This window comes from Tamandua tetradactyla, chromosome 5, assembly GCF_023851605.1.
Source record: "Tamandua tetradactyla isolate mTamTet1 chromosome 5, mTamTet1.pri, whole genome shotgun sequence".
Taxonomy (NCBI): Eukaryota; Metazoa; Chordata; class Mammalia; order Pilosa; family Myrmecophagidae; genus Tamandua; species Tamandua tetradactyla.
Window position 1 is genome coordinate 129,379,614 of NC_135331.1, and position 25,725 is coordinate 129,405,338.

Below are 25,725 nucleotides of genomic sequence, written 5' to 3' on the forward strand. Positions count from 1 at the left end.
AGGAGAAAATATTAAATTCCTGATATTCTCACAAGCTGTGGGGACAACCAGTTCAAAGGCTAAGCCCTCAGTCTCGGGGTTTGACTCTATGAAACTTATTCCCACAAAGAAAAGCTAAGCTTCCTTATAATCGTGCCTAAGAGTCACCCCCAGAGAACCTCTTTTGTAGCTCAGTTGTGACGTCTCTCTAGGCCCATTCAGCAAGTGAACTCACTGCCCTCCTGCTATGTGGGACATGACTCCCAGCCATGTAAATCACCCTGGCAATGTTGGACAGGACTGCCAGGATGAGAGGGAGGGTTAAGGGTTATGGGATGTATGAGTTTTTTCTTTTTATTTCTTTTTCTAGAATAATGCAAATGTTCTAAAAATGATCATAGTGATGAATACACAACTATGTGATGATATTATGAGTCACTAGCTGTATACTGTGAATGGATTGTATGTGAAGATTTCTGAATAAAAAATATTTTTTTAAAAAAAAGTAACTTCTATATTCCTGTAAGATTATGTATTTCCTGAAAGCAAAGACAATATAGAACTTATTTTTCTATTTCCTTCTTACATATTGTCCTAGGTTGTTAAATGCTGCCAGAATACAATATACCAGAAATGGAACGGCTTTTAAAAAGGGAATTTATTAAGTTACAAGTTTATAGTTCTAAGGCCATAAAAATGTCCAAACTAAGGCATCCAGAAAAAGATACCTTGACTCAAGAAAAGGTGATTTCTGTCATATGGGAAGGCACATGACTGGCATCTGCTGGTCCTTGTTCCCAGTTCCATTGCATCCAACTTCTGATGCCAATGATGTCCTCTCTAAGCATCTGTAGGCCTTCACTTAGCTTCTCCAGGACACAACTCTGGGATCTGGCTTGCTTAGTATCTCATGGGAAGGCACATGGCTACATCTGCTGGGTTCCACATCTCCAAATGTCCATGTCTAGGTGTCTGCTCTCTTTGTCTGTTGGCATTCCAATCACCTCCCAATGTCTGCATCTCTGTTAGCTCTGAAGCAACTGTTTTCTCCAAAATGTCCCCCTTTTTAAAGGACTCCAGTAAATTAATCAAGACCCACCTTAAATGGGTGGAGTCACATCTCCATATAATCAAAAGGCCACACCACAACTGGGTGTGCCATATCTCCATGGAAGTAAACTAATCAAAAGGTCGCACCCACAATTGAATGGGTCCATCTCCATGGAAACAATCTAACCAAAGGTTTACACCCTACAATATGTAATCAGAATTAAAGGATGTGGCTTTTCTGAGGTACATAACACTTTCAAACCAGCAGACATACTTTAACATCTAAGGCGAAATATTGCTTTCACATATATCTATACTGAACAAACCCTACAGGTTTTGTGGAGGTAGGGATCATTTAAAAAATTGTCCCTTGCAACCTTCCAAGTATCCATACTTCATGAAGAAATGCTATTGAATAGTGGTTGATAAATTTAATTAAATTGACATATATTTTGTCCTTCTTTTAATTCTAATATGGCAAAGGTTTAAGCTTTTAATGACTTATTTTGCTTCTTATTCCTGAAATAATTCCTTTCTAAGGGTAGGCAATCCTTTTATGATGATCACCATTTATCAAGAGACACTGAGAGCTAAGCAGTTCCATTCATTTTAGCCAGTGATAGCCATGACAAATTTCAAATATTCTGTTTATTATAAAGTCACTCAAATTCTTGATTCTTTTTAAAATATAATTTTAAAATTCATCAAAAACTGGAAATCCATTGTTTCTTTCATATTCAATCTGCCTTAAAAGAAATTCTTTACTTATTTTGTCAATTTTGTCTCGAGAGAACAGATTGACTCCAGGAATAAAATAATGCTTAAGTTCCTCTGTCCTGAGGCACTGAAGAAAGTATGTCACACAGTTATTAAAGCAGTAGTCCAGGTCTTTGGACTGCCATTGGCTGTCCTGTGGGTCCTGGGTACACACATGAAAGAAGGCAGTTTTCACATGGTAGGAACAGAACTTAGTCATTTCCTTTCGATTTTCAAACTTTTTTTTCAGTTTTTCTAAAAGATTCTTCATTAGTTTTAAACACTCTTTCCTGGTGAATAAAAAGGAAAAATAATTATTTATATTTACAACCTACCTCACCCTCCAAAGGATTTAAGGCATCTTATAGGAAAAACAGTAAAGATATAAATAATACAAATAAAGTTACAGACTCACCATAAAATCTGATTACTTTCAAATATATGTTCTGAAGTTTCAAAAACATCTCTCTTATTCCCTCTTCCTCAATCCAGCTTAAAAGTTTTATTCTATCAGAATTAATTCAAGTATATAAAACTGACATTTATAATATTCATCCAATTATTTAGTGGCCACAAAAATCTTTTTAAAATTTCTATAAAATGATTTCACTTTATTGAACTGCAAATATATATGTATTATTCATCTAGTTATTTAGTAGGTGACAACAATTAATGTTTATAAAATTATTTAGAGTTACTGGCAATATATTTTCTTAATACCTGCAATGAAGCCTTAGAGAACTTGTGCCTGCACATTAGGCTTTACTTTTTGACTTTCTAACTTTTGTGACCTTTACACTGGTCAACTTTAGGAACAAATAAACAATTCCTTTTCAGTCTCAGTTCTTTATGATGTTTATCCTACCAGGAAATACAATTTCCCTTCTCTTACTGTTGCTCAAGTTTGTCCAGTCAGTCCATGGCTTTCAATGCAGCCACAATATCCCCAAACACCAGTTTCCAATAAGAATGAGCATTTGGCCTCCTCCCATTACATGACATTAATATTCATTACCTTTAAGCAACCAGAATATTGAAACACATCAAATTATCATGCCTATTATTCACAGCCTCTCATTCCATCCAACCTTATATATCCATCCTGATCCAGGGTTCAGGATTGTTTATAACCTTGCCTTCTAACAATATGCTTCCTTGGTTCCTCGGATCTGGCTTCTCTAGTCTCATGCTCATCCTCCAATACTATTCCATGTCAACCCAACCTGCCATGTCCCTAGGACCCAACCCAGCAATGATTTTTAAGTCTGAGTTATCTGCCTTAACAAAGAATTAAACATTCCATAGATAATCCACCATTTAACAAAATAAGAAAGTTACCTGCAACATTTCACTCCATCGATTTCACAGCATGTTTTAGATTGCCCATGGTTATTCAAAATGCACTTTTCAATGTGAGAGAAAGACAGCCGCCATGTTTCTTCTTGATTGTGAAAAGATAGAAAAGTATTTTACCAAAATCATCCAGAACTGAACGCCACAATATATAAAAGATTCCCTTCATTAAAATATCACTCTGCCATGAAAGAAGTGACTGGGGCCTCCCTCATCCTCTCTCTAGGTCAGTTTACAGGCAATCTGTCCTCCTTTGTGGTTCCCTGGCCTTGTTCTAACTGGGAAAGACTGACTTGGGAAAATTGCCCTCCAGGCAAAAGCAGCTTGAGACAATGAAATCAAAGTGAAAAACAATTAAGGTGGATGGCCTGCAGCAAAGGACAACTTGTTTTAAATACAACAGAGAAGCACCCAGAAGAAGGAGAAGTTCTGTCTCCTAGACAGTGGAAGGCACATTCAAACTCCCACAAACAGGAGAATTCCTAAGCAATCAGAAAGCACAAGACCAGGAAAAGACACTGGCCAAGATAGGACAGGGAGGACGTTGGGTGAACACTCCTGATAGGAGGGTTGGCACTCAAGAAAATCTCTGCCCTATTACCAGCTGTTACAACCTCAAGACATCTCAGAGAATAAAACCCAAAATTAACACTTTAAAATATTAAAATGTTCAGTGTACAACAAAAGATTACAAGACAAGCAGGAAATGATGGCCCATCGAAAGGTAGAGGATAAAAATCCAGAAAACACCAACAAAGAAGACCAGACTCTGGACATACCAGACAAATACTTCTAAAAAACGATATTAAAAATGCTCAAGGAAATGAAGGAAAATAGAGAGAGTAAACCAGAGGATATCAAGGAAATAATGAACAACCATACAGAAATCTCTAAAGAGTTAGAAATTTTCAGAAGGAACCAAACAGAAGTTTTCAAAAGGAACCAAATTTTCAAAAGGAACTAACTATTGCAGTTTAAGGCAACAATAACTGAAATTTTTAAATGTCCAAAAGGGTTCCAAAAGCAGACTGGAGCAGCCAGAAGAAACAATTGGAAAACTTGAAGACAAGACTATTGAAATGAATCAGGCTGAGGAGCAGAAAAAGAAAAGAATTATAAAAAAGTAAAAATAGCCTAAGAGACCTCTGGAACAACATCAAGCATACCAATATACACATTATGAAAGTCCCAGAAGGAGAAGAAGGAGAGAAAGGGCAGAAAAAGTATTCAAAGAAATAATACAGAAAAATTCCCAAACTTAGCAAAAGACATAAAAATGCACATCTAAGAAGCTCTAAGAACACCAAACAGGATAAATTTGAAGAAAAATATACCCCATCACATATTATCCAAAGGACAAGTAAAGAGTGCTGAAAGCTGCAAGAGAAAAAGCACTAAGTTATGTATAAGGGAGTCCCAATTAGATTGAGTGCAAATTTCTCATCAGAAACCATGGAAGCAAGTGGGTTGAAATATTTAAAATGCTAACAGAAAACAATTGCCAAACAGAATTTTACATTTGGCAAGACTTTCTTTCATAAATGAGGGAGAAGGGGTGCAAGGGTAGTTCAGTAGTAGAATTCTCACCTGCCATATGGGAGACCCGGGTTCAATTCCTAGTCTACCTACTTTCCAAAAAAAAAAAAACCACCAAGTAAAACAAATACCAAACTAAAAATTCAACAAATGATGCTGCAATAATGGGATATTTACATGGAAAAATAATAAAATGTGGCCCCTCCATACAGTGTACAAACAAAAAAAGGGGGGGAGAAAAAAATCTTGAGCACAAGATTAAGACATTCGTAGATAAACAAAAGCTGACAGAGTTCATTACCATTAGACTTGCCCCATAAACATGACTAAAAGGAGCTCTTTAGTCTGAAAGGAAAGTAGTGCAAAGAAATAAAGACTTCCAGTAAAGATAACCATTTGGGTAATGATAAATGCCAGTACTATTGCATAATATTTTTTGGTATGTAATTCCACTTCTTACTTCCTACCAATGCTAAAATGAAAATACATATAAAGCAATGATAAATCTATAGTTCTGACATAAAAATATACAAAGATATAATTGATAATAAGTACAAAAAGTGGGTGATGAAGGGGTATAGGAAAAGCGTATGTACATACCATTGAAGTCAAGTTAGTATCAAGACAAATATGATTGTTATATATTTAGGATGTTGTTAACCCCATGGTTACCACAAGGAACACATATGAAAAATATATCCCTATAGAAATTAGAAGGCACTCAATATCAAAAAAATTAAATATATACAAAAATAGGCATAAGCAGATGAACTGAGGGAAGAAAAGGTGTAAGAATTATAAAGACTACATAACAAAATGCCAGAAGAAAGTCCTGCATTATCAGCAGTGACTATAAATGTAAATGGATTAAACTCTCCAGTCAAAAGGCTGAGATCAACAGAATGGATTTAAAAAAAAAAAACATGACCCAAATAAATATATGTGTCTACAAGAGACTCACTTTAAATTCAAAGACATACGCAGGTTGAAAATGAAAGGATGGAAAAAGATACACCACACAAGGAGCAACCAAAAGAGAGCTAAGGTTGCTAAACTAATATCAGATAAAATAGACTTTAAGTTGAAAAAAGTTATTAGGGAGGAAGACAGGCATTATATACTGATACAGGGGTTAATTCAACAAGACTTAACAATTAAAAGTATATACGCACCTTTATGCCAAAATCAAATGTCAACAGGCAGGAGGCATGGGGAAGGGGTACAGATTCTTTGTGGAAGAAAAGGAAATGTCTTCATATAGATTACGTTGGTGAAGGTATGTCTATACACTTAGGTTGGATTATTAGGTGTGTGAATAAAACTGTTTAAAAATGAACAGAGAGAAGCAAGTGCTAGAGATAATGTGGTAAAGGAGATGTACCTATTGACTGTCAGTACAGAAACTGAGAGGTGCTGTACCTTGTGTGGTGGTTCTATAGAAGGCTAGGGGTGGGGCTGCCATATGATCCCAAAACCCCATTGCTCAGTATATGCCTGGAGGAACAGAGGGTGGGGACACAAATGGACATTTGCACACTGGTGTCTATGGCAGCAGTGTTCGCAATCCACAATGGATAGAGGCAACCTAAGGGTACAAAAACTGAACAATGGAAGGGGGAACTATGGTGTATACATACAGTAGACTACTGAGAGGCTGCCAGAAGGAATAAAGTTCTGAGGCATGCAACTAGTGAATGAACCTTAAGAACTATATGTTGAATGAAATGTCAGAAACAAAAAGACAAATATTATCATGCCTCACTCATACGGACTACCTATAATATAAAACTTGTTGAACTGAAGTCAAGAACATGGGTTATCAGGTTGGGGTCTATTGTAAGGGGTCCTAGATTGTAAGCCCTTACAGAAGGCACATATATTCACGAGTTGTAACTGTTATTTCTAAATCCTGAGATACTGAGCTGTTTGTTTATAACCTGGTCATTCACAGAAACTTCAGGTATTTATGTGACCCCTGAGACTCAGAGATCTGAAGCTATGAAAGTCAGCAGTACCCCACACAGGAACTGCATAAAAAGGTGAAAAAGGGATCTGACTTCAAGCAGAGAGATGAATAAAGCTGATCTGGATAGGACTAAGGTAAATCAGAATACAGGGTAAAAGATGACATCATCCATATTTTAAAACTTCAACTTCTGTGTGAGACCAAAGAGAGAAATGTGTATTTGGTGCAAAATTTATATTTTGGGTAGTACTTCCTAATTTAACTTGTACTGTCAGTTTAGTTCAAGACCATAAATACATGGAATCTTGAATAGGACATGGAACTTTGTTGGTTTGTCCAGGTTAGTATGATGTCCTGATATATCCCAGAGTAACTTAGGCAGTAAATAAAGAAGTATTTGCCAAGGTCCCCTTGGGGCACTGGGGAGAAAGGAGGAAATATCCAATTTCCCCATTTGGAGAATTTCTGATATTCTCGCAAGCAGTGGGGACAACCAAATCAATAGGCCGAGCCCTCGATGAAACTTATTCCTACAAAGGATAGGCTAAGCCTACTTAAAATTAGGCCTAAGAGTCACCCCAGAGAACCTCTTTTGTTACTCAGATGTGGCCTCTCTCTTTAAGCCGACAAGGCAAGTGAAATCACTGCCTTCCCCCTCTACATGGGGCATGAATACCAGGGGTAAAAATCACCCTGACAAAGTGGGACAGATGCTAGGATGAGCCAGGACCTGACATCAACGGGTTGAGAAAGCCTTCTTGACCAAAAGGTGGAGGAGAGAAATGAGACAAAATAAAGTTACAGTGGCTGAGATATTTCAAACAGAGTCAAAAGGTTATCCTGGATGTTATTCTGACAGATTATATAGCTGTCCCTTTTTAGTTTATGGTATATTGGAGTGGCTAGAGGGAAATTCCAGTAGTCTTGATTCTTGAAGATGATTGTACGATGATATAGCTTTTACAATGTGACTGTGTGATTGTGAAAACCGTGTGTCTGATGCTTCTTTTACCTAGGGTATGAACAGATGAGTAAAAAGTATGGGATAAAGGATAAGTAAATATTAGGGGGGACAAAGGTTAAAATAAATTGGGTAGATGGAAATACTAGTGGTCAATGGGGGGGTATGTACGAGTTTTTCTTTTTATCTCTTTTTCTGGAGTGAAACAAATGTTAAAAAAAATGATCATGGTGATGAATATACAACTATGTGATGATATTGTGAGCCACTGATGGGACACCAGATATGGACTGTACATGTGTGAAGATCTATCAATAAAAATACTAAAAAAAAAAAAAAAGTCAGTTCTACTCAAAGCAATTTACAGATTCAACACAATCTCAACTAAAATTCAAACAATCTTTTCTTCACAAATGAAAAAGCCAATCATCAAATTTAGATGGAAGAATATGGGGCCCTGAACAGCCAAAGCCATTTTGATAAAGGAAGAATGAAGTTGGAGGAATCATACTTTCCAAAAAAGTTTGGTGGTTTCTTAAAAAATTAAATATAGAATATATATAGATAGATAGAATATATAAATTCAACTTATATATGTATCCAAAAGAATTGAAAGCTGGCACGTGAACAGATATTTGTGCACCCATGTTCATAGATTAGTCACTATAGCCAAAAGATGGAAACAACCAAAGTTCCATCAACAGATAAACAGATAAACAAAATGTGGTATACTTGGAATATTATTCACTTATAAAAATGAATGAAGTTCTGATGCATGAATGAGCAAGGATGAACTTAGAAGGCATCATGTTGAGTGAAATAAACCAGACACAAAAGGACAAATATTATATGATTTCATGTATATGAAATACCTAGAATATGCAGATTTATAGAGAAAAAGCAGATTACAGATTATGGGGTGGGGGTATAGGGAGTGAAGAGAATGAGGGGTTACTGTAAATGGGCACAGAATTTCTGTTTAGAGTATTGAAAAATTTTAGTGATGTAATGGTAGCACTATTGTGAAGGTAATTAATACCACTGAATTGTATACTTGAAAGTGGTTAAAATGAAAAATTCTATGTTGTGTATATGTTGCCACGCACACAATTATAAAGAACAGCCTAGCTGTATTTAGCATAGGTAGCAAAGTACATATGTATGTACTTAAATATTTGTAAATTGGAAGAATAAACCAAAAATAGTTAAAAAGCGCTCCTATTGGAAAAGGAGAGATGCGTGTGAGGGGGATATGAATGGAATGGAAGCTATATTTCTCTGAGTTTAACTTCTTCTGTAGCTTTGACTTTGCTTTTTTGATGCAATCTTACTGAGATACATTCACATACCTTATAATCATCCAAAGTATACAATCAAAGGCTCACAGTATCATATAGTTGTACATTCATCACAATCAATTTTAGAACCGTTTCATTACTCCAAAAATAAAATAAAAATAAAAATGAATGCCTAAACATCCCACACCCCTCCCTCCCCTCCATTATTTATTTATTTATTTATTGTCTTTATTTTCTTACTCATCTGCCCATATGCTGGATAAAGAGAGTGTCAGTCACAAGGTTTTACAATCACATGGACACACCGTAAAAGCCATGTAGTTATACACACATTATCAAGAATCAAGGCTACCAGATTACATTTCAACAGTTTCAGGTATTTCCTTCTAGCTATTCTAATACCCTAGAAATGAAAAAGGAATATCTATTTATAATGTATAAAATTAATCTCCAAAATGACCACTCAACTCTACTCGAAATCTCTTAGCCACTGAAATTTCACTTGGTTTCATTTCTTTTCCCCTTTTTGGTCAAGAAGGTTTTCTCAGTCCCTTGATGCCAAGGTCAGGCTCATCCCTGGGTGTCGTGTCCCATGTTTCCAGGGAGAAACCTCCTGGAGTCATGTCCCACATAGAAGGGAGGGTATTGAGTTTATTTACAGAGTTGGTTTAGAGACAGAGGCCATATCTGAGCAATAGAAGAGGTTCTCTGGGGGTGACTCTTATGCATACTTTTGAGTAGGTTCAGCTTCTCCTTTGCAGCAATAAGATTCATAAGGGCAAACACCAAGATCGGGGGCTTGGCTTTTTAAACTGGTAGTCCCTAATGCTTGTGAGAATACCAAGAGTTCACTAGGCGGGGAAGTTTAATATTCCCACATTTTTCCCCAGTCCCTCAAGGGGACTTTGCAATTACATTTTTATTTTATACCCGATTACTCTGGGATATATCAAGGTATTATATTAACAAGATCTCATTCCCTATTCAAGGCTCCATGTAATTATGTTGTTTGAATAAATTGCCCATAGAGGTTAAAATTAGCTAGTGTGCTACAGAAAATATAACTTTTGTAACAAATAAACATCTCTTCCTTTGGTCTCAAACAGAAGTTGAAGTTTTAAAATATGGTCAATATCACTGTTTACCCTGTATTCTGATTTGTCTTAATCCTAACCAGATCAGCTTCATTCATATCTCTAGTTGGAGTCTGATTTTTTTTTTTTCAGCTTTTTTAACAGTAATGCTGACTTTCATAGCTGCAAAACTCTTAACTCTGAGTCTCAGGTACACACTGATACCCAAAATTCCAGGGAACGACAAGATTATACAAAGAACAAAGCATCTCAGAATTTAGAAATAACAATTAAACCTCAGAAATAGATGTGACTGCAGTTAAGACCTTACAATCTAGTTACCTTTATAATAAGTCTTCCCCTGATAACCTTTACTCTCAAATTCAATTCTCAGAGTTTACACATAACAGTTAGTCCATATTATTGAGGCCTTACAGTATTTGTCTTTTCCATTCTGGCTTATTTCACTCAACATAATGTCCTCAAGTTCAATCACCTAGTTGCATGCCTCACAACTCTTTTCCTTCTTGCAGTGCTCAATATTCCATTGTATGTATACACCATAGTTCACCCTTCCATTAATCAGCTGATGTACCCTTAGGCCACCTCAATCCATAGTAAATCGTGAATACTGCAACCATAAAACCAGTGTGTAAATGTCCACTTGTGACCCTGCTTTCAGTTCCTGCAAGTATATACCTAATAATGGTGTTACAGGGTCATATGACAACCCTATACTTAGGTAGTTTTGAGTCTGGAACCATGTGAATATTTTATATATTTATAAACAAAATTGCATCAGATGTTTAAAAAGCAACTCTGAAAACAGAAACCCTAATGAAACAAGTGAATACAACTATGTTGACTTGGTAGCTTAACTACCCAGAGAAATTTTTTTCAAGTGACTTTAAAAACTGATGTTTTGATTGTCCTTCTATCTTAAGAAAAAAAACTTCAAAGAATTCTTAAAATTTTTAAAATTATATTCTTGTTAATAATATGCATACTGTTTTTGTGATAGAGATGAAAAACTTGAATTTTAATGAAAATAAATGATATTTTCAAAAATATTTATAAATACCCCAAAGGACATTACTGGAGCATTGAATATAGACTGTAAGCTTTACATCAATGTTAGATTGCTTTAATTTGATAACTACTTAAGGTGGTTATGTAAGTGAGTATCTTTGTCCTCAGGAAATGTATACAGAAGCTATAAGTATTCAACAGACATAATGTATTCAACCTACTCTCAAATGTTTAGAAAACAGATATAGATAAATGGATGGATGGATGAATGGACGTATGAATGGATAGAGAGAATGATATGACAAATGTGCCCAAATGTTAAAAGTTGATAGTTCTGGGTATCTGGATGGAGGGTATTTTGTTGAGTTCTCTCTATGGGTTTGCATTATTTTTTAAATTATCCTGTAAATTTTAAATTATTTCAAAATAAAAAGTTTTAAAATTAATATAGTTTGTGAGACCAAGATACTTCTGGTAAAATATTAAGAAAAAGAGACACTAAAGCAGATGTTTAAGTATCTCCAATCTAGTACAGATTCATTGCTAATATACCACTCTCTTTAGTCACTCACACATACACATGAACACAAAGGTAGGGTTTTGTCTGGATTGAAAAAACCTGGAATGATGGGCGAGAGAGAACAACCAAGGGTAACAGCAAGCAGAGATGAAGCTACGCACCCCTTACCTGCCACTTGTTCTCATCTAGAAGCAAGGATGTGAGGAACTACTCAACCACATAGGTCTTTTTATAGACACAGGGCCACCAAAGGATTTATCTTTCAGTCTTCCCCAAGACAACAGAACACCAACAAGAGTATGGTCTTGGGTCCTGTTACTCCATAGGGATTTTGGTATCTATTACTGGAAGGGTTTCTTGTGACATGTTCAACACTCTTTGCAAAAAGCTGTTCCTTCTACAAAACAATGAAATGCTAATATATTCAATTTTCCCTTATAAACTATTTTTCTTGCAAAAAAAGACTCCTGATAAATATGCAGTATAAAAAAGTATTACATGTCTACAAAATACAAGCCACCAAATTTAGCTTGACTTGACTATTTCTGGGTTGTTTTTTTTTAAAGTGATATTCATTTGTAACTTGATTAATTTGTTTTGTGGTCTCCTCCAATTTCCCTGGAATTAAGATATAGCAGGTGCCAAAGTTTTATATAAATTCTTGAGAGAAAATGAAAAAAATTTAAAAAATTTTTCTGCCACCTGAGAAAATGTCACCATTATTCAGTTTTAGCAGCAGACAATTCAGTCCAGTTCCTGAAACTCAAGTGTTACACAAAAGCACAGTCTGAATCCTGTCCTGATCTATGAGGCTGGGGCATATAAATGAGAAGGCAGATCTACGCACTTCATCCACTCACAGCTGAGGCTGGAAAGGTCTGCTGGTTGCATGAGGAGCAGTGGAATGGGACGGTAAAGAAAGAAACAGGCTAGGAATGAAAGTCAAGGCTCTGAAGATAATTTCAATAATGACATATAACTGTTATGCACTGAACTAGGGATACTAGTTATAAATACTGCCTCATTGTTATCCTCCCAGAATCTTTCACGTTGCTTTGATTAATCCATTGTACAGATGAGGAAGCAAGTTTAGAGAGGTTTAGTAACTAGCCAACAACCACAGAGCTACTAAGAGAAAAATCCTCAGGATTCAGATCCAGGAAAGTCTGACTCCAAGGCCAGTGCTATCTTTCTTTACAAATAAATAAATAAAATTCAAAATGGGCTACTAGACATTTTAAAGGTGAGTATTTGATATTATTACTACAATTATGTACTTTTCAATTCTTTCACTCAACAGATTCCCATCTTATGGCCTATTTAGCCTGGGAGCTCTTGAAATGTCTAAAGCATTCATTTGCTGTTCATCTTTTATTGCCCTAGTATATAACATTAACAATTATTGCTTCATCAATACCTCTTTTATATATCCTAAGCTAATCTTCACGTTCAAGATACCTTGAAAACCATTTCCTTCCTTTGCGTGCTTGGGTATGAGGTAAAATGGCTGTCGTCTTAATTCATTCCTAACTTTTGATCCGAGCCAGTTCTTGATGGGCAGGCCTTCCAGGGTGCTAGCAGGCCAGCTACTTTTTGATTCCAAAGCCAAGATTACATCCACAGATATTTCTTTTGGTTTTCTAATAAGAAGTGTTACAGCAGGACTCCCTTTCTTCTTTCTCTCCATAGTGACATCTGCATCTATTTAAACATATAAAAGGGAAGGAAGGCTTTATGGATCCGCAGAGAAAATAACGATACCAGGAGATCTACAAAGTGCTAAGTGTAAAGTGAAAATTAGTTCCAAAACAGAAACGGACATCAGAAAGCAAAGTGTTTTATTCATTTAACCAATATGTATTGATATCTACCATGGGAAGGTATTGTAAAGATTCTGTATGAGCATCCCAGAGTAAGTTAGGCAGAGAATAAAAAATTATTTGCTAAGTCCCCTTGAGGGACCAGGGAGAAAGGAGGAAATATTAAACTTCCCCACCTGGGGAATTCCTGATATTCTTGCCAGCACTGGGGACAATCAATTTAATAGGTTGAGCCCTCGATCTTGGGGCTTGCCCCTATGAAACTTATTCCTGCAAAGGAGAAGCTAAGCCTCTTATAATTATGTCTAAGGGTCCCAGAGAACCTCTTTTGTTGCTCAGAAGTGGCTTCCCTCTCTAAGCCATCTCGGCAGGTGACCTCACTGCCCTACCCTCTATATGGGAAATGACTCCCAGGGGGTGTAAATCTCCCTGGCAATGTGGGACATGACTCTCGGGCTTGAGCCAGAACCTGGCATCAAGGGATTGAGATAGACTTCTTGAGCAAAAGGGGGAAGAGCAAAATGAGACTAAAGTTTCAGTGGCTGAGAGATTTCAAATAGAGTCGAGAGCTTATTCTTTAAGTTATTCTTACATATTACAGATATCCCTTTTTTGTTTTCAGTGTATTGGAATAGCTAGAAGGAAATGCCTGGAACTGTTGAACTGGGTTCCAGTAGCTTTGGTTCTTGAAGACGATTGTGTAACTATAGTTTTTACAGTGTGACTGTGTGATTGTGAAAAGCTTGTGGTTGATGCTCCCTTTATCCAGGGTATGGACAGATGAGTAAAAAAAATAAGGACAAGAAATAAACAAATAATAAGAGGAGGATAAGGTGTAAAAAAATTGGCTAAAGTGTAATATTAGTGGTCAAGTGAAAGAGAGATATAACAGGTATGGAATGTATGAGGTTTTTTTTAATTTCTTTTTCTGGAGTGATGCAGGTGTTCTAAAAATGATCATGGTGATGAATACACACTATGTGATGATATTGTGAGCCCCTAATTGTATATTTTGGATGGACTGTATGGTGCATGAAGATATCTCAATAAAAATATTTTAAAAAAAAATTAGATTCCATATAAGGAGCCCCCATATAAGGAGACTTCGGGAGTGCTGTTTTTAAATTTTCATTTGAAATTACAGATGGCAGTTTGGAGAGAAGCCTCTCTGGAGGAGAGGCCAGGCAAGCAGTAGGGAGGCAAGCACAGCAATAGTCCAGCACAAAGGATGGGTGGCTGTGGTAGCAAAGACACAGTGAGGATCAACAGACAGGGAGGGAGTAGAAGTGAGAGCAATTTAAAGAGATCAAACCAATGTAACTGGTGGATGGCTTGAATGTATGGGGTGAGGAAAAAGAAGGTAGGAGTCAAGGATGGTGATGTGGGTTGAATAGTGTCTGCCACAAATTCATGTCCACCCATAACCCCAGAATGTGACCTTATTTGGAAATAGGATCTTTGCAGATATAATTAGCTAAGTTAAGATGAGGTTATACTGGATTAAGGTGGGCATCAATCCATGACTGATGTCCTTATGAGAGGACAGAAGCATACACAGACACATACAAGGAAGAAGGCAATGTGACCATGGGGGCAGAGAATGGAATCATGCAGCTATAAGCCAAAAAATGCCAAGGATTGCCAGCAAGCAGCAGATGCTAGGAAAGAGGCATGGTTGTCCCTCAGAGCCTCCATGAGGAACCGACTCTGCTGATACCTTGTTTCAGTCTTCTGGCCTCCTGAACTGTGAGAGAATAAATTTCAGTTGTTTAAGCCACCAAATTTGTGGTAGTTAGTTACAGCAATCCTAGGAAAGTAAAATAGATACTATGCTAGGAGTTTAGCCTGGAAAATGTTTGATGTTGATTATATTCTCCGAAATAGGAAGAAGGAAGAAAGGTTGGGACAGATGAACTCCATTTCAGACACACTGAGCTCTGATGTCAGTGGGACACCTAAGTGGAAATGGTCACCAGGCAGGTGGCTGTGGTGGTCAGGAGCTTGGTAGAGGCCTCTGGATGAGAGATGCTGGCTTTGGGGATTAGGAGTGTACAGGCAGTAAAGTAAAAGACTTCTGGGAGAAACTGTAGTGAGAAAGAAAATTAAGGAGAAAATTCTAAATAAAGAATGCCCTCATTTCTTATTTTCTCATCACTAAATCTGCAACCTGCCCAGCTTTTACCCATTGTTTTCTTCCTCTCTCCTGTTACCACTGAAAAAGCATCCTTTTCTTTTCAAAGGGGATCCCTACAGGTGGGCTCTGGATCCATTCCCTCTCATCTTCTCAAACACCTTTCTCCTCCAATCATTCCCATTTTTTGCATCAGCTGTCTCTCCCTGCCTACTGGATCATTCCATCTGCAGACAAAGGCATTCCAGTGTCTCCCATCCTAAAATACACCTCCTTCCTTGACCCTTCATCCCCCTCCTCTCCACACACACCCACCTCTCTGCTGCCTTCACAGCCAACACTTTCTAAACAGTTGCTACACAGTCTCCACTGCATCTTTTAGCTTTGCATTCTTTTGTGTCATCACCCCACTGAAACTGTTCTTGACAAAGCCACCAACAACTCCCATAAAATTAATGTCCAAATCCAATGGTTTTCTGGTTGCCGGCAACATTATAAACATTGACAACATATTCTGCCAAGTATTCGTATTCTTCATTTTGAGCCTCTTCCCAACCACTAATAGGATCCTCTTTTTTACCATGCCTTGTAATATTACAATTTACCCACTCCTCACACTCCCCAGCCCTCCTCCTCCCTCTCACTTTGCTATACTTTTCTTCCACAGCACTTATTATCTTCTAGCATACAAGGTAATGTTAGTTGTGTGTCTCCACTTTCAAGATTATAAACTACAGAAGAGTGAGAATTGTCATCTATTTGTTCACTAATATATCCCAAACTGCTAGAAAACTGCCTGGCACATTAGATGATCAAGAAATATTTATTAAGTTATTATTTAATTTATTGGCAATTTATTAAGTATCATATAATAATTCTAGTATTATTTATTATATTAAATTAAATCTACCTAGGTGATCTCATTCATTCCTAACGCCATCAATCTGTTAATGACTTCCAAATGTTTACCCTGTAGCTCAAACATATCCTGTGAAGTCCAAACCCATATCTATCTGCATACTTGACACATACACTGGGATGCAGCCCTGGAATCACTAAACTAACATCCATAAACTCATACTCCAGAATACGTTCCTCCTCAGTCCTTCCCATCTCAGAAAATGGCACCACCAATCCTCCCAGGTGCTCAAACCAGAAATCTGGGAGCCATTTTTATTCAACTCTCTCCTTTACTACCTACACTTAATCCAGCAACAAGTAGTGGTATAGCCTGGATCTGTCTGCTTCTCTCCATTCCCAATACCCATCTACACCCTTTCTAAGCCACCATCATCTTTCACCAGAATTCCTACAATATTTTCTTTTCTAACTCCCTACTTCCATTTTTTTGTTTTGTTTTGTTTTGTTTTTTCACATGGGCAGGCACCGGAAAACGAACCTGGATCTCCAACGTGGCAGGCAAGAACTCTGCCTGCTGAGCCACCATGGCCCACCCCCCTATTTCCATTCTTGCCTTCTTATAATCTCTTCTCCATCACAACCAAAGTAAACTTTTAAAACCACAAAGTCAATCATCACTTCTTAATTAAACCCTGTCAATGGCTTCTCAATGCACATAGAATAAAATCCAAACTCCCTCTTAGGATCTACAAGTCCTTAAAAATATGGCCCCTAGCCACCCCTTTAATTTCATTTCATATCACTCTTCCCCTTGTCTCACGGACCTCTTCCAGTTCCTTGGGCTTGACAAGCTGTATTCTGTCTCAGGACCTTGGTTCAACCCCATCCCCACCCAATCTCTATCACTTCTCCAAGTTCATTCCCTTCAGAGTACTCACAATAATTTGTATCATTTGTTATTTACACCGACTCCCTATTAGGTGATAAACTTCAAGAGAGGAGCCCAACTGTTTTATTCAACCTTATTTACCCAGTGGCACAGGGAGTAGCTCAATGAATATTTAATGACGACTGAAATGTAGCCAATCAACATTTAGGAAGAATACCAGAAAACATACTGGACTGAAACCAAGAGAAATGAGATTCTGTAGAAGGAGCTAGCAGTCAACAGCCTGCTGCAGGGAGGTCAAGAAATATCAGAAGTGTACACCAGCAATTAATAGGTATGATTAGACCTCTAGTAATAAAAAGTCAAAAATCTTACCTTCAATGTTTTTAATTTCTTCCTTGATGATTTTCCTAAATTTTGACAGCATCTTAGAAGCTGATAATATTTCCCCTTCTAAAAACTGACTCAGAGGGTTTCCTTTGGGATTTCTTTTGAATTTCACAAGGTAATGAGTACCACTGTTGTAATATTCTTCTAGCTGAATTCTGGGGAGCTCCAGTTTAAACATGACATCAAATTCATTAGGAGTAGATATCTACAAAATAGTAAAAAAAAAAAAAAACATTGAAATGTTCCCTTGCAGATGTTTTCCAAGCTAACTCGCTTCTAAAAGACTACTTTGAAAAGCCAAATTCCCACTATTTATTTCCTCTGGAAGTGGGATTAATGTCACTGGGAGCAGGTGGAAGGGTTTTAGTTGGTAGCTTCTATTCTCAATTTAAAAAATATATGGGCATACATTATTTTTACAATGAAAAATAACTATGTGATATCATGTAAGCTTTTAATATATATACCAGATTTTTTCTGAGGTTAAAGTTTAATAAAATTAAAGTCCTTTTCTTTAAGATGTTGTCTTTTATGCTACAAGATACACATTGAAGCCACCCTCCTGTCACAAAGGTCTCAAAAGTGTGTGTGGTCACCTCCTGGCTAGGTGAGCAAGAACTGTCTCATTATGGCTGCTGGCCACCCAAGTGAGTGTGAGCTAAAAGGCATGCACTACTTTAGTGTTTTTGAATCACACCATTTGTAGGAGTGTCAGATAATCTTCTTTTCCATCTTCACAATAATAATTATAGCAATTATAAATGCTTATTTTTCCTATATTAAAATGCCACTAGCCTTCATTAGTCAAGAGTATGCTTTCTGGGCAGCTCTTGTACTATATGTTCAATCCAGCAGACACAGTGTCTACTGGGCACATAAAATTGGCTAGTCCAAATTTAGACCAGCTCAGGGTAAAATGCACTGAGAGTGCCATCAGTAGGAATATGGAGTATGAACATCTGAAAATCCACTCTTCCATAAAATCAACAAGAACTCAGGTAAAAATTGTCAATTTTGGGTGCATGGGTGGTTCAGTGGTAGAACGCTTGCCTTCCATGTGGGAGACTGGGGTTCTCAGACCATGCCACCCCCCCCAAAAAAAACTGTCAGTTTCAACTTTTTTAGAACTTTAGAACTCCATATATTAACCGAAGACTTGTAGCAAGTTCAGAAGTGTTTACTTAAAAAAAAAAACTGACTGAATCTCTCTAAGAACAGTGAGCTTTATGGTATTCTATGTTGCCCTATTCCCATCACCAGCACCCCAGAAGGCTTCTTCTTTTCCACTCCCTATTAGTAACCCACCACCAAGGGTAGCCATTATTTTCCTTCAAACACCACATATTAGGTTTATCTGTTTGGGAACATCATATAAACTGAATCCTGTAGTATATACTCTTTCATATCTGATATTTCATTCATTTCATTTTATCTTTCATTCATTTCAACACTATATTTGTGAGAATTATCTGTATTGTTGTGTGTATTAATAGTCGGTTCTCTTCCATGCAATGTAGTATTTCACTGAATTAATGGAATAAACCAAAATATATTTACTCACTCTGTTGATGTAGATTTGGGTTCTTTCAAAGTTTTTAACTATTATAGATAATACTGTCCTGAACATTCTTGTATATGTCTTTTGGTGGCCATGAGCACTATTACACATATACCCAGGAATGGAATTACTAAGCATAGGATAAGTGTATCTTTAACTTCAGAAGGAACTGCCAAATTTCTAGAAGTTGTCTTAGTTTCTAAAGTCTTCCATAACAAAGTATCAAAGACTAGGTGGATTAAAACAACAGAATATGTAATCTCAAAGTTCTTGAGACTAGAAGTCCAAACCAAGGCGTCAGCAGGACCATGCTTCCTCTGATGTCTGTAGGGTTCTGGTGGTGGTACGCTGGCAATCCATGCCATTTATTGGCTTGTGGCATAACTCAATCCCTGTCTCTGTCACATAATTGTCTTCTCTATGTCCAAATTTCCTCCTCTTATAATGCACTAGTCATACTGAATTAGTACCCACCATAAACCAGTTTGGCCTCATCTTAACTAATAACATCTTCAAAGATCCCATTTCCAAATATGACCTTATTTCCAAATTCAAGAGACCAGGTGCTAGGACTTGAACATATCTTTTTGGGAGTTACAGTTCAATCCATAATAGAGATGGTAACAATTTATCCTCCTATCATGAATGTAAGAAATTCTGTTACTCCACATCTTCTCCAACACTTGGAAATGTCAAGTCTTCTTAAACATTAGTTACACTAGTGGATAGATTGTGGTGAAATTCTATCATAGTTTTAATTTGCATTTTCCTGATGACCAATGATGTTGAGTTCCTTTTGTATACTGCCATTTGGATGACCTACTAAAGTGTCTGCTCAAGTCTTTTGCCCATTTTTAATTTGATTCAGCTATCATTTTCTTATTGATTTGTAGGAGTTCTTTATATATTCTGGTACAAGTACTTTATCAAATATATGTATTATAAATACCTTCTCTCAGTTTGTGGCTTGTGTTTTCACTCTCTCAACAGTTCTTTTAATGAGGAGAAGTTCTTAGTTTTAATGAAGTTCCAATTTATCTATGTTTTCTATAATGGTTTGCAATTTTAGTGTCCTAATTACAAAATATATGTACACCCCAAGGTTATTAAGATATTCTTCTTTGCTTTCTTCTAGAAGCTTTATTGCTTTACATTTCACCTTCAAGTCCATGATACATCTTAAATTAACTTAGTGTATGATGTGAGGTGGGGATCAATATTTGTGTTTTTCCCATATGGATACCCAATTGGCACACATCATTTATTGAAAAGACCATCATTTACCTCATTGAAATGCATTACTATATTGTTTACTGTATTGTATTATATGTGGAGGTCTATTTCTGGACATTCTATTCTTTTGGTTTATTTGTCTAGTATTGTACCAATACCACTGCTTAATTAGGATAGCTTTATAGTAAGTCTTGTTCTCTAGTAGGGCAAAACCACCAACATTGTTCTCCTTAAGAATTGTCTTGGCTGTTCTAAGTCCTCTGCATTTTCATATAAATTTCATAATCAGCTAGTCAATTTAAATTAAAAATGGAAGGGAATGGGCATATCCCAAACACCCCTAAAAAGTGGGAGAAAGATCAAAGGTGATGGCAGGGTTATACAGAGAAGGTACGGTTTAACAAACAAATATGACTGCTGAATCATATTGATATTTTTTTTAGTCTCCAGTGTCTTAGAGCAGCTAGAAGTAAAAAGTTAAAATTGTGGAATTGTACCTATACCAAACTCTGAAATCTGTTTTACAACTAATTGTTGTGGTGTGCTTTGAAATTTACTCTTTTTTTGTGTATGTTATTTATTCACAAAAAAGAAGAAAAAAAGAATTGTGTTTTGAAGGATGTTGACTTGAAGACTGATTTCAAGATCTTTACTGGTAACTTAAATATGTAAAGTATGCAGGAAGTGTTTTTGTTAAGGAAAAAGAGAGTACTTATCCCCCTAAAGTAAAAATAACTGTTGCAGAATGAGAATCAGGAACGTTAGGACAAAATGGATGAATATACAAAGCTGTAGAAGTCCTCCTGGAAGTGAATTTTATTGGTTGTGGTTAAGGTTGGCTAAGATTTTATAGTTTATAAGATTTTTAATAGCTTTCTTATCAGATATATCTTCATGCAAAACAAGAATTTGGTTTTCACACTGTCAAAATTGCAATATTTTCTTTGATTATTTGTTTGCTCTTAGTAAGAAGCTATAAAACGTTTTTAACCATCTGAGTAATCTGCCTAGATGACAAAGATTCTATGTCTTATCAGACAATATACTTATTGATATGCAAAAAAATGGATGGAATTTTGACTGAGATTACACTGAATCTATAGATCTGTAAAGAAGGATTTTATAAAGCTTAACAGTAGCGAATTTTTCTTGCTTAATTTAGCTATTTACATATATTTTAGCTTCTGAATGATAGAAATATCCAGCAAAAGCATTTGTGTCATTTTATATCCACTGCTATGCATTTGGTGTGAGTTAAGAATTGTAAAGAAAAGAGTTATGGGCCCCATCAGGCTAAGAAAAACAACCTGGAACTTCCCAGGGGCGGTTATCTGCTGCCTTGGTTATGCAAGGCTATCTGCTGCCTTGGTTATGCAAGGTTATCTGCTGCCTTGGTTATGCAAGGTTGTAACTGCTGGAGGAAGTTTATCTAAGAATGCAACTGAGAAGGTTGAGTAAGGGAGTTTTGCACAACGAGACAGCTGCTTCTTGCATGAAGCATCTCCCATGGCTCATGCGCGAAAAATGTTTGTTATCTGCTTCTTGCAAAATGTTTGTTATCTGCTTCTTGCAAAATGTTTGTTATCTGCTTCTTGCAAAATGTTTGTTATCGCTTCTTGCATGAAGCAGCACTCGTGACCCATGCTCGACCCTCACCCCCCTCCTCCTACCCCTTAAAAGCTTCCCCAAACCCAGGCTCGGGGCTCTCTGTTCCTGCGTGTTCAGTGAGCCCCACGCATGTGTGGTAAATAAACCCCTTGCGTGTTGCATGAGAGAACGTCTCTTGGAGTCCTCCTTTGCGTGGCAAAACTCTCGAATTCTTACAGATCAACTTGGGGGAACTGAACATGGTATGGCTTTCTATTCATTTAGTTCCTCTTCAAGTGTACCTTTCTTTTTTTCAAATTTTTATTATGATAACATATATACAATACAAAATTCCTATTTTAACTACTTTCCAGTATACTATTCAATGGTATAACACATTTACAGTGTTATTTGACCATCACCACTCTCCAATACCAAAACTTTTTCATTATCCCCTGTTTTAGTTTGCTAAAGTTACTGACATGCAGATACCATAAAATGGGTCGGCTATTACAATGGGGATTTATTAATTTACAAGCTTCAGCTCTAAGGCTGTGAAAATGTTCAAATCAAGGCATCATCAAGATGATACCTGGACTCCTCTGTCAGTGGTAAGGGACATGGCAGCATCTGCTGGTCTCCCTTCTCTTTCAGGCTTCTTTGCTTACAGCTTCTGGCTTCAGTGGCTTCCCCTCTGTTTCTGTGGCTTTCTCTTTCAACTTCTCTGTCTTTCTCTTTCAGGATCTGTGGATTTTTCTCTCAGCTTCTGTCTTTTTCTCTGTTTTTTGTGTTTTTCTCTCTGAGGTTCTGTGTCTTCCTCTCTGAGCCTCTGTGTGTTTATCCTCTTATAAAGGACTCCAGTGAGAGGATTAAGATCCACGTGGAGCATGTCTCAATTGAAATAACCAAATCAAAAGGTCCTACTTACAACAGGTTTACACCCACAGGAAGGGATTAGTATTAAGGAAATGATCTTCTTGGAACAATGCTGCCTCCAAACCATCACAACCCCAGACAGAAACTCTGCACCCATTAAGCACCAACTCCCCACCCTACATATATACTACCTCTTGCTTAGTCAGTAAAATAATAATAATAATAATAATCAATAAATGTTTTAAATAAATTTACTAAATTTAGCTCCATCAATGTGATTTTAAAAAGGAGAGTGAGGGAACATGGGTGGCTCAGTGGTAGAATGCTCACCTGCCATGCACCTGGAAGACCCAGGTTCAATTCCTGGCCCATGCACGGATTACCTCCCCCACCAAAAAAAGGAGAAAAAAGGAGAATGGATCCTATTGGAGGCTGTTCTCTAAATCTCCTGTTGTTCTCTAGTCCTAACAACTTTCTTTTTCCTTTGGACCCTCTATATAATTGAACTGAATTGAAACTTACACAATTAGAATCATGCTCAAGACAGTCTTATGAAATTTTCCTCATGTGGCTTTCAAGAAACTTTTAGACCGAACTATGAGTGGTCTTCAGTGCTAAAAGAGTTTAAGATCCAAAGACCAATACACACACCGTCTTTTTTCCCTACATACACTGCCTTTTTTACAATCAACAAATGTCACTAAATCAGCACCACTGAAATAAGCAGCTGCAGAGGGTACAAACATTTTGGTGTAAGCACTCCACAATAATGTAGTGTACAATCTAGGTGGGAGGCCAAATCAAAAATATATGAAAGGTTTAATCTCCACTGAAGGCTACCAGGTTAAATTCTTATCATGGGAATTAAATGTGACTTTGCTACCCTGAGAAGGCATGGGTCTTGAGAGAGATCACCCATCCTTTCTCCTGGAGCCCATTCATTCATTCAGTCCATTCTCTTGAGTGCTTGCTATACCACTGGGCTTAGTGATACAAAGATGCATAATATTTGCCCTGCTCTCTTAAGAGTTTATAACCCTAAAGCCCTAAATCCAGAATTTGATAATCACTCTTTTTCTAGAGGAGAGCAGTTAGTTGAATAAAGCGAATATGCAACTCTAAAATAAATTACAACTAGTTAATAAAGATATGCTATCAGCCTCTATTTCTGTTCATACTTTACTTACAATCTTACACAGATCTAAAGTGCACCACCCAGCACTCAAAAAAACTGGCAGACAGCTGAAAACACAATCAAAGAAATCTGCCACTGCTCAGGCAGCCAACTCAGTTTCAGGAACGTACTCCTGAACATCAATTTATACTGCAATGACTATTTTAATGACTTTAACCACCTACAAACAGTTGGAACAGTTTAAAAGCAACTATATCAGTGTATTTACAAACTATGTTTTTTAATACCAATATGAGTTTTTCTTTTGATGTCTTTAACTTCACTTACTGAGCTTCCCATGACATCTGTATCAGAAATGCAGGAGGGGACAGAAAATATTTTCCCTATAGAGTACATATCTCCTTCTCACAGTAAAAAGTCTCTCAGATATAATAATTACGTGAAATTCCTCACAGACCATCCAAATCATGCAAGTCAGAACTGACCTGGATCCTCACTTACCACCAAGTACATAGCACTGTTACATAAAAACTCAATACAAGTGCGCCTGCATGAATGAATCTATACATTGGAATTCATCCAAAAGCAGTGTCTCGTGAGTAGCTGGCACTACATATTGGTTGGTTGGATGATCGTGGGATAGTCGGATGAACAAAGGAAATGTTTGTCCTTGTAACTAGAATTGTGTCACAGGCCACGGAAGAACAAGAGCCTGAGGGAAGTGAAGGAGTGGGAGCCCAGGAGTGGATGGGGGTAAATATCGGAGAGGCTGGGGAGAGAGAGCAGGGTGAGAAAGTTGGGGCCGCACGTCGCGGAACCGGAGGGCTGGCGCTGGACAGCTCACCTTCACGCGCTCGTAGTAGCTTCCGGTGCGCAGAAGCGCGACGCCTTTGAATTCGGACTCGCAGCTCTGCAGTCTCTTCACCAGATGGTCCAAAATCCTGTTCACGATTTCAGCAGCCGCCGAGATTTCCTGGCGGCTCAGCTTCAACTTCTCCAGCACCGCGCGGGGCCTCCAGCCCGCTTGCACCGCCTCCTTCCGGCCCAAGCGAGGCGCCGGGACCAGCGGGCCGGGGATGGGTACCTCCTTGGGCCTTGGCTCGGGTTTCCGCCCCAGAGCGGAGGACGCGCGCTCTTGGCGGCCAGATCCAGCCCCGGGAAAGGGCGTCCCCGGGACAGCTAGGTCCGCAAGAGTCACCTGTTCCTCCACCGAGGCCTCGCCGGTAGCGCCCAAGGACTGCGCATCCTCAGCTCCTAGAGGTGCCTTCTTGGTGCGTGACCCCCGCGCGCGAACCTTTGGCCTTTCCTGGAGGTCCGGGGCGCTCTTCTTCCGCAGGGATCCCGAGGAGCCGCATCTCCCGGCGCTGGGCTGAGCGACCCCCGGGGTGAACGCAGACTCGTTGGGGTCTTCCAGAGCGCTTCTCGCATTCCGCGCGGAGCCTTTGGCCGCGGAGCCTTTGGGCGCGGAGTCTTTGGACGCGGAGACTTTGGGCGCGGAAGCTCCGGCCTTTGAGGCGAACCGCTTCACCTTTTCGCGGCCGATGTCCATGGCGGACTCTCCTGGCTCCGGGAGAGAAGACTCCGCAAGTGGAAAAGCCCACGCGGAAGAGGAACTAGCTGACGCGGTGGGAAATGAAACTTAAAACTCTGGCGGGAAGACAGACCAAGCTCTGCCGGCAACTTGGGAGCAAGACTGAAAGGGAAGTCACGCTGGAGGTGTCAGA

General features: G+C 38.0%; 1 protein-coding gene across 2 annotated transcripts; it reads right to left on the reverse strand.

The window, feature by feature from the left end:
- Positions 1 to 507: 507 nt before the first annotated feature.
- On the reverse strand, positions 508 to 25,725 carry CGAS (cyclic GMP-AMP synthase). Of its 2 annotated transcripts, XM_077162237.1 has the most exons (5): positions 24,846 to 25,712; positions 17,598 to 17,817; positions 12,980 to 13,222; positions 3,124 to 3,226; positions 508 to 2,075 (listed from the first exon to the last, which is right to left on the reverse strand). In XM_077162237.1, the coding sequence occupies exons 1-5, from the start codon at positions 25,548 to 25,550 to the stop codon at positions 1,724 to 1,726; spliced, it is 1,623 nt and encodes a 540-aa protein (XP_077018352.1). In that variant the 5' UTR covers positions 25,551 to 25,712; the 3' UTR covers positions 508 to 1,723. The 2 variants fall into 2 exon arrangements, with proteins under 2 accessions (XP_077018352.1, XP_077018353.1); XM_077162238.1 differs by lacking the exon at positions 12,980 to 13,222 and having other exon boundaries at positions 24,846 to 25,725.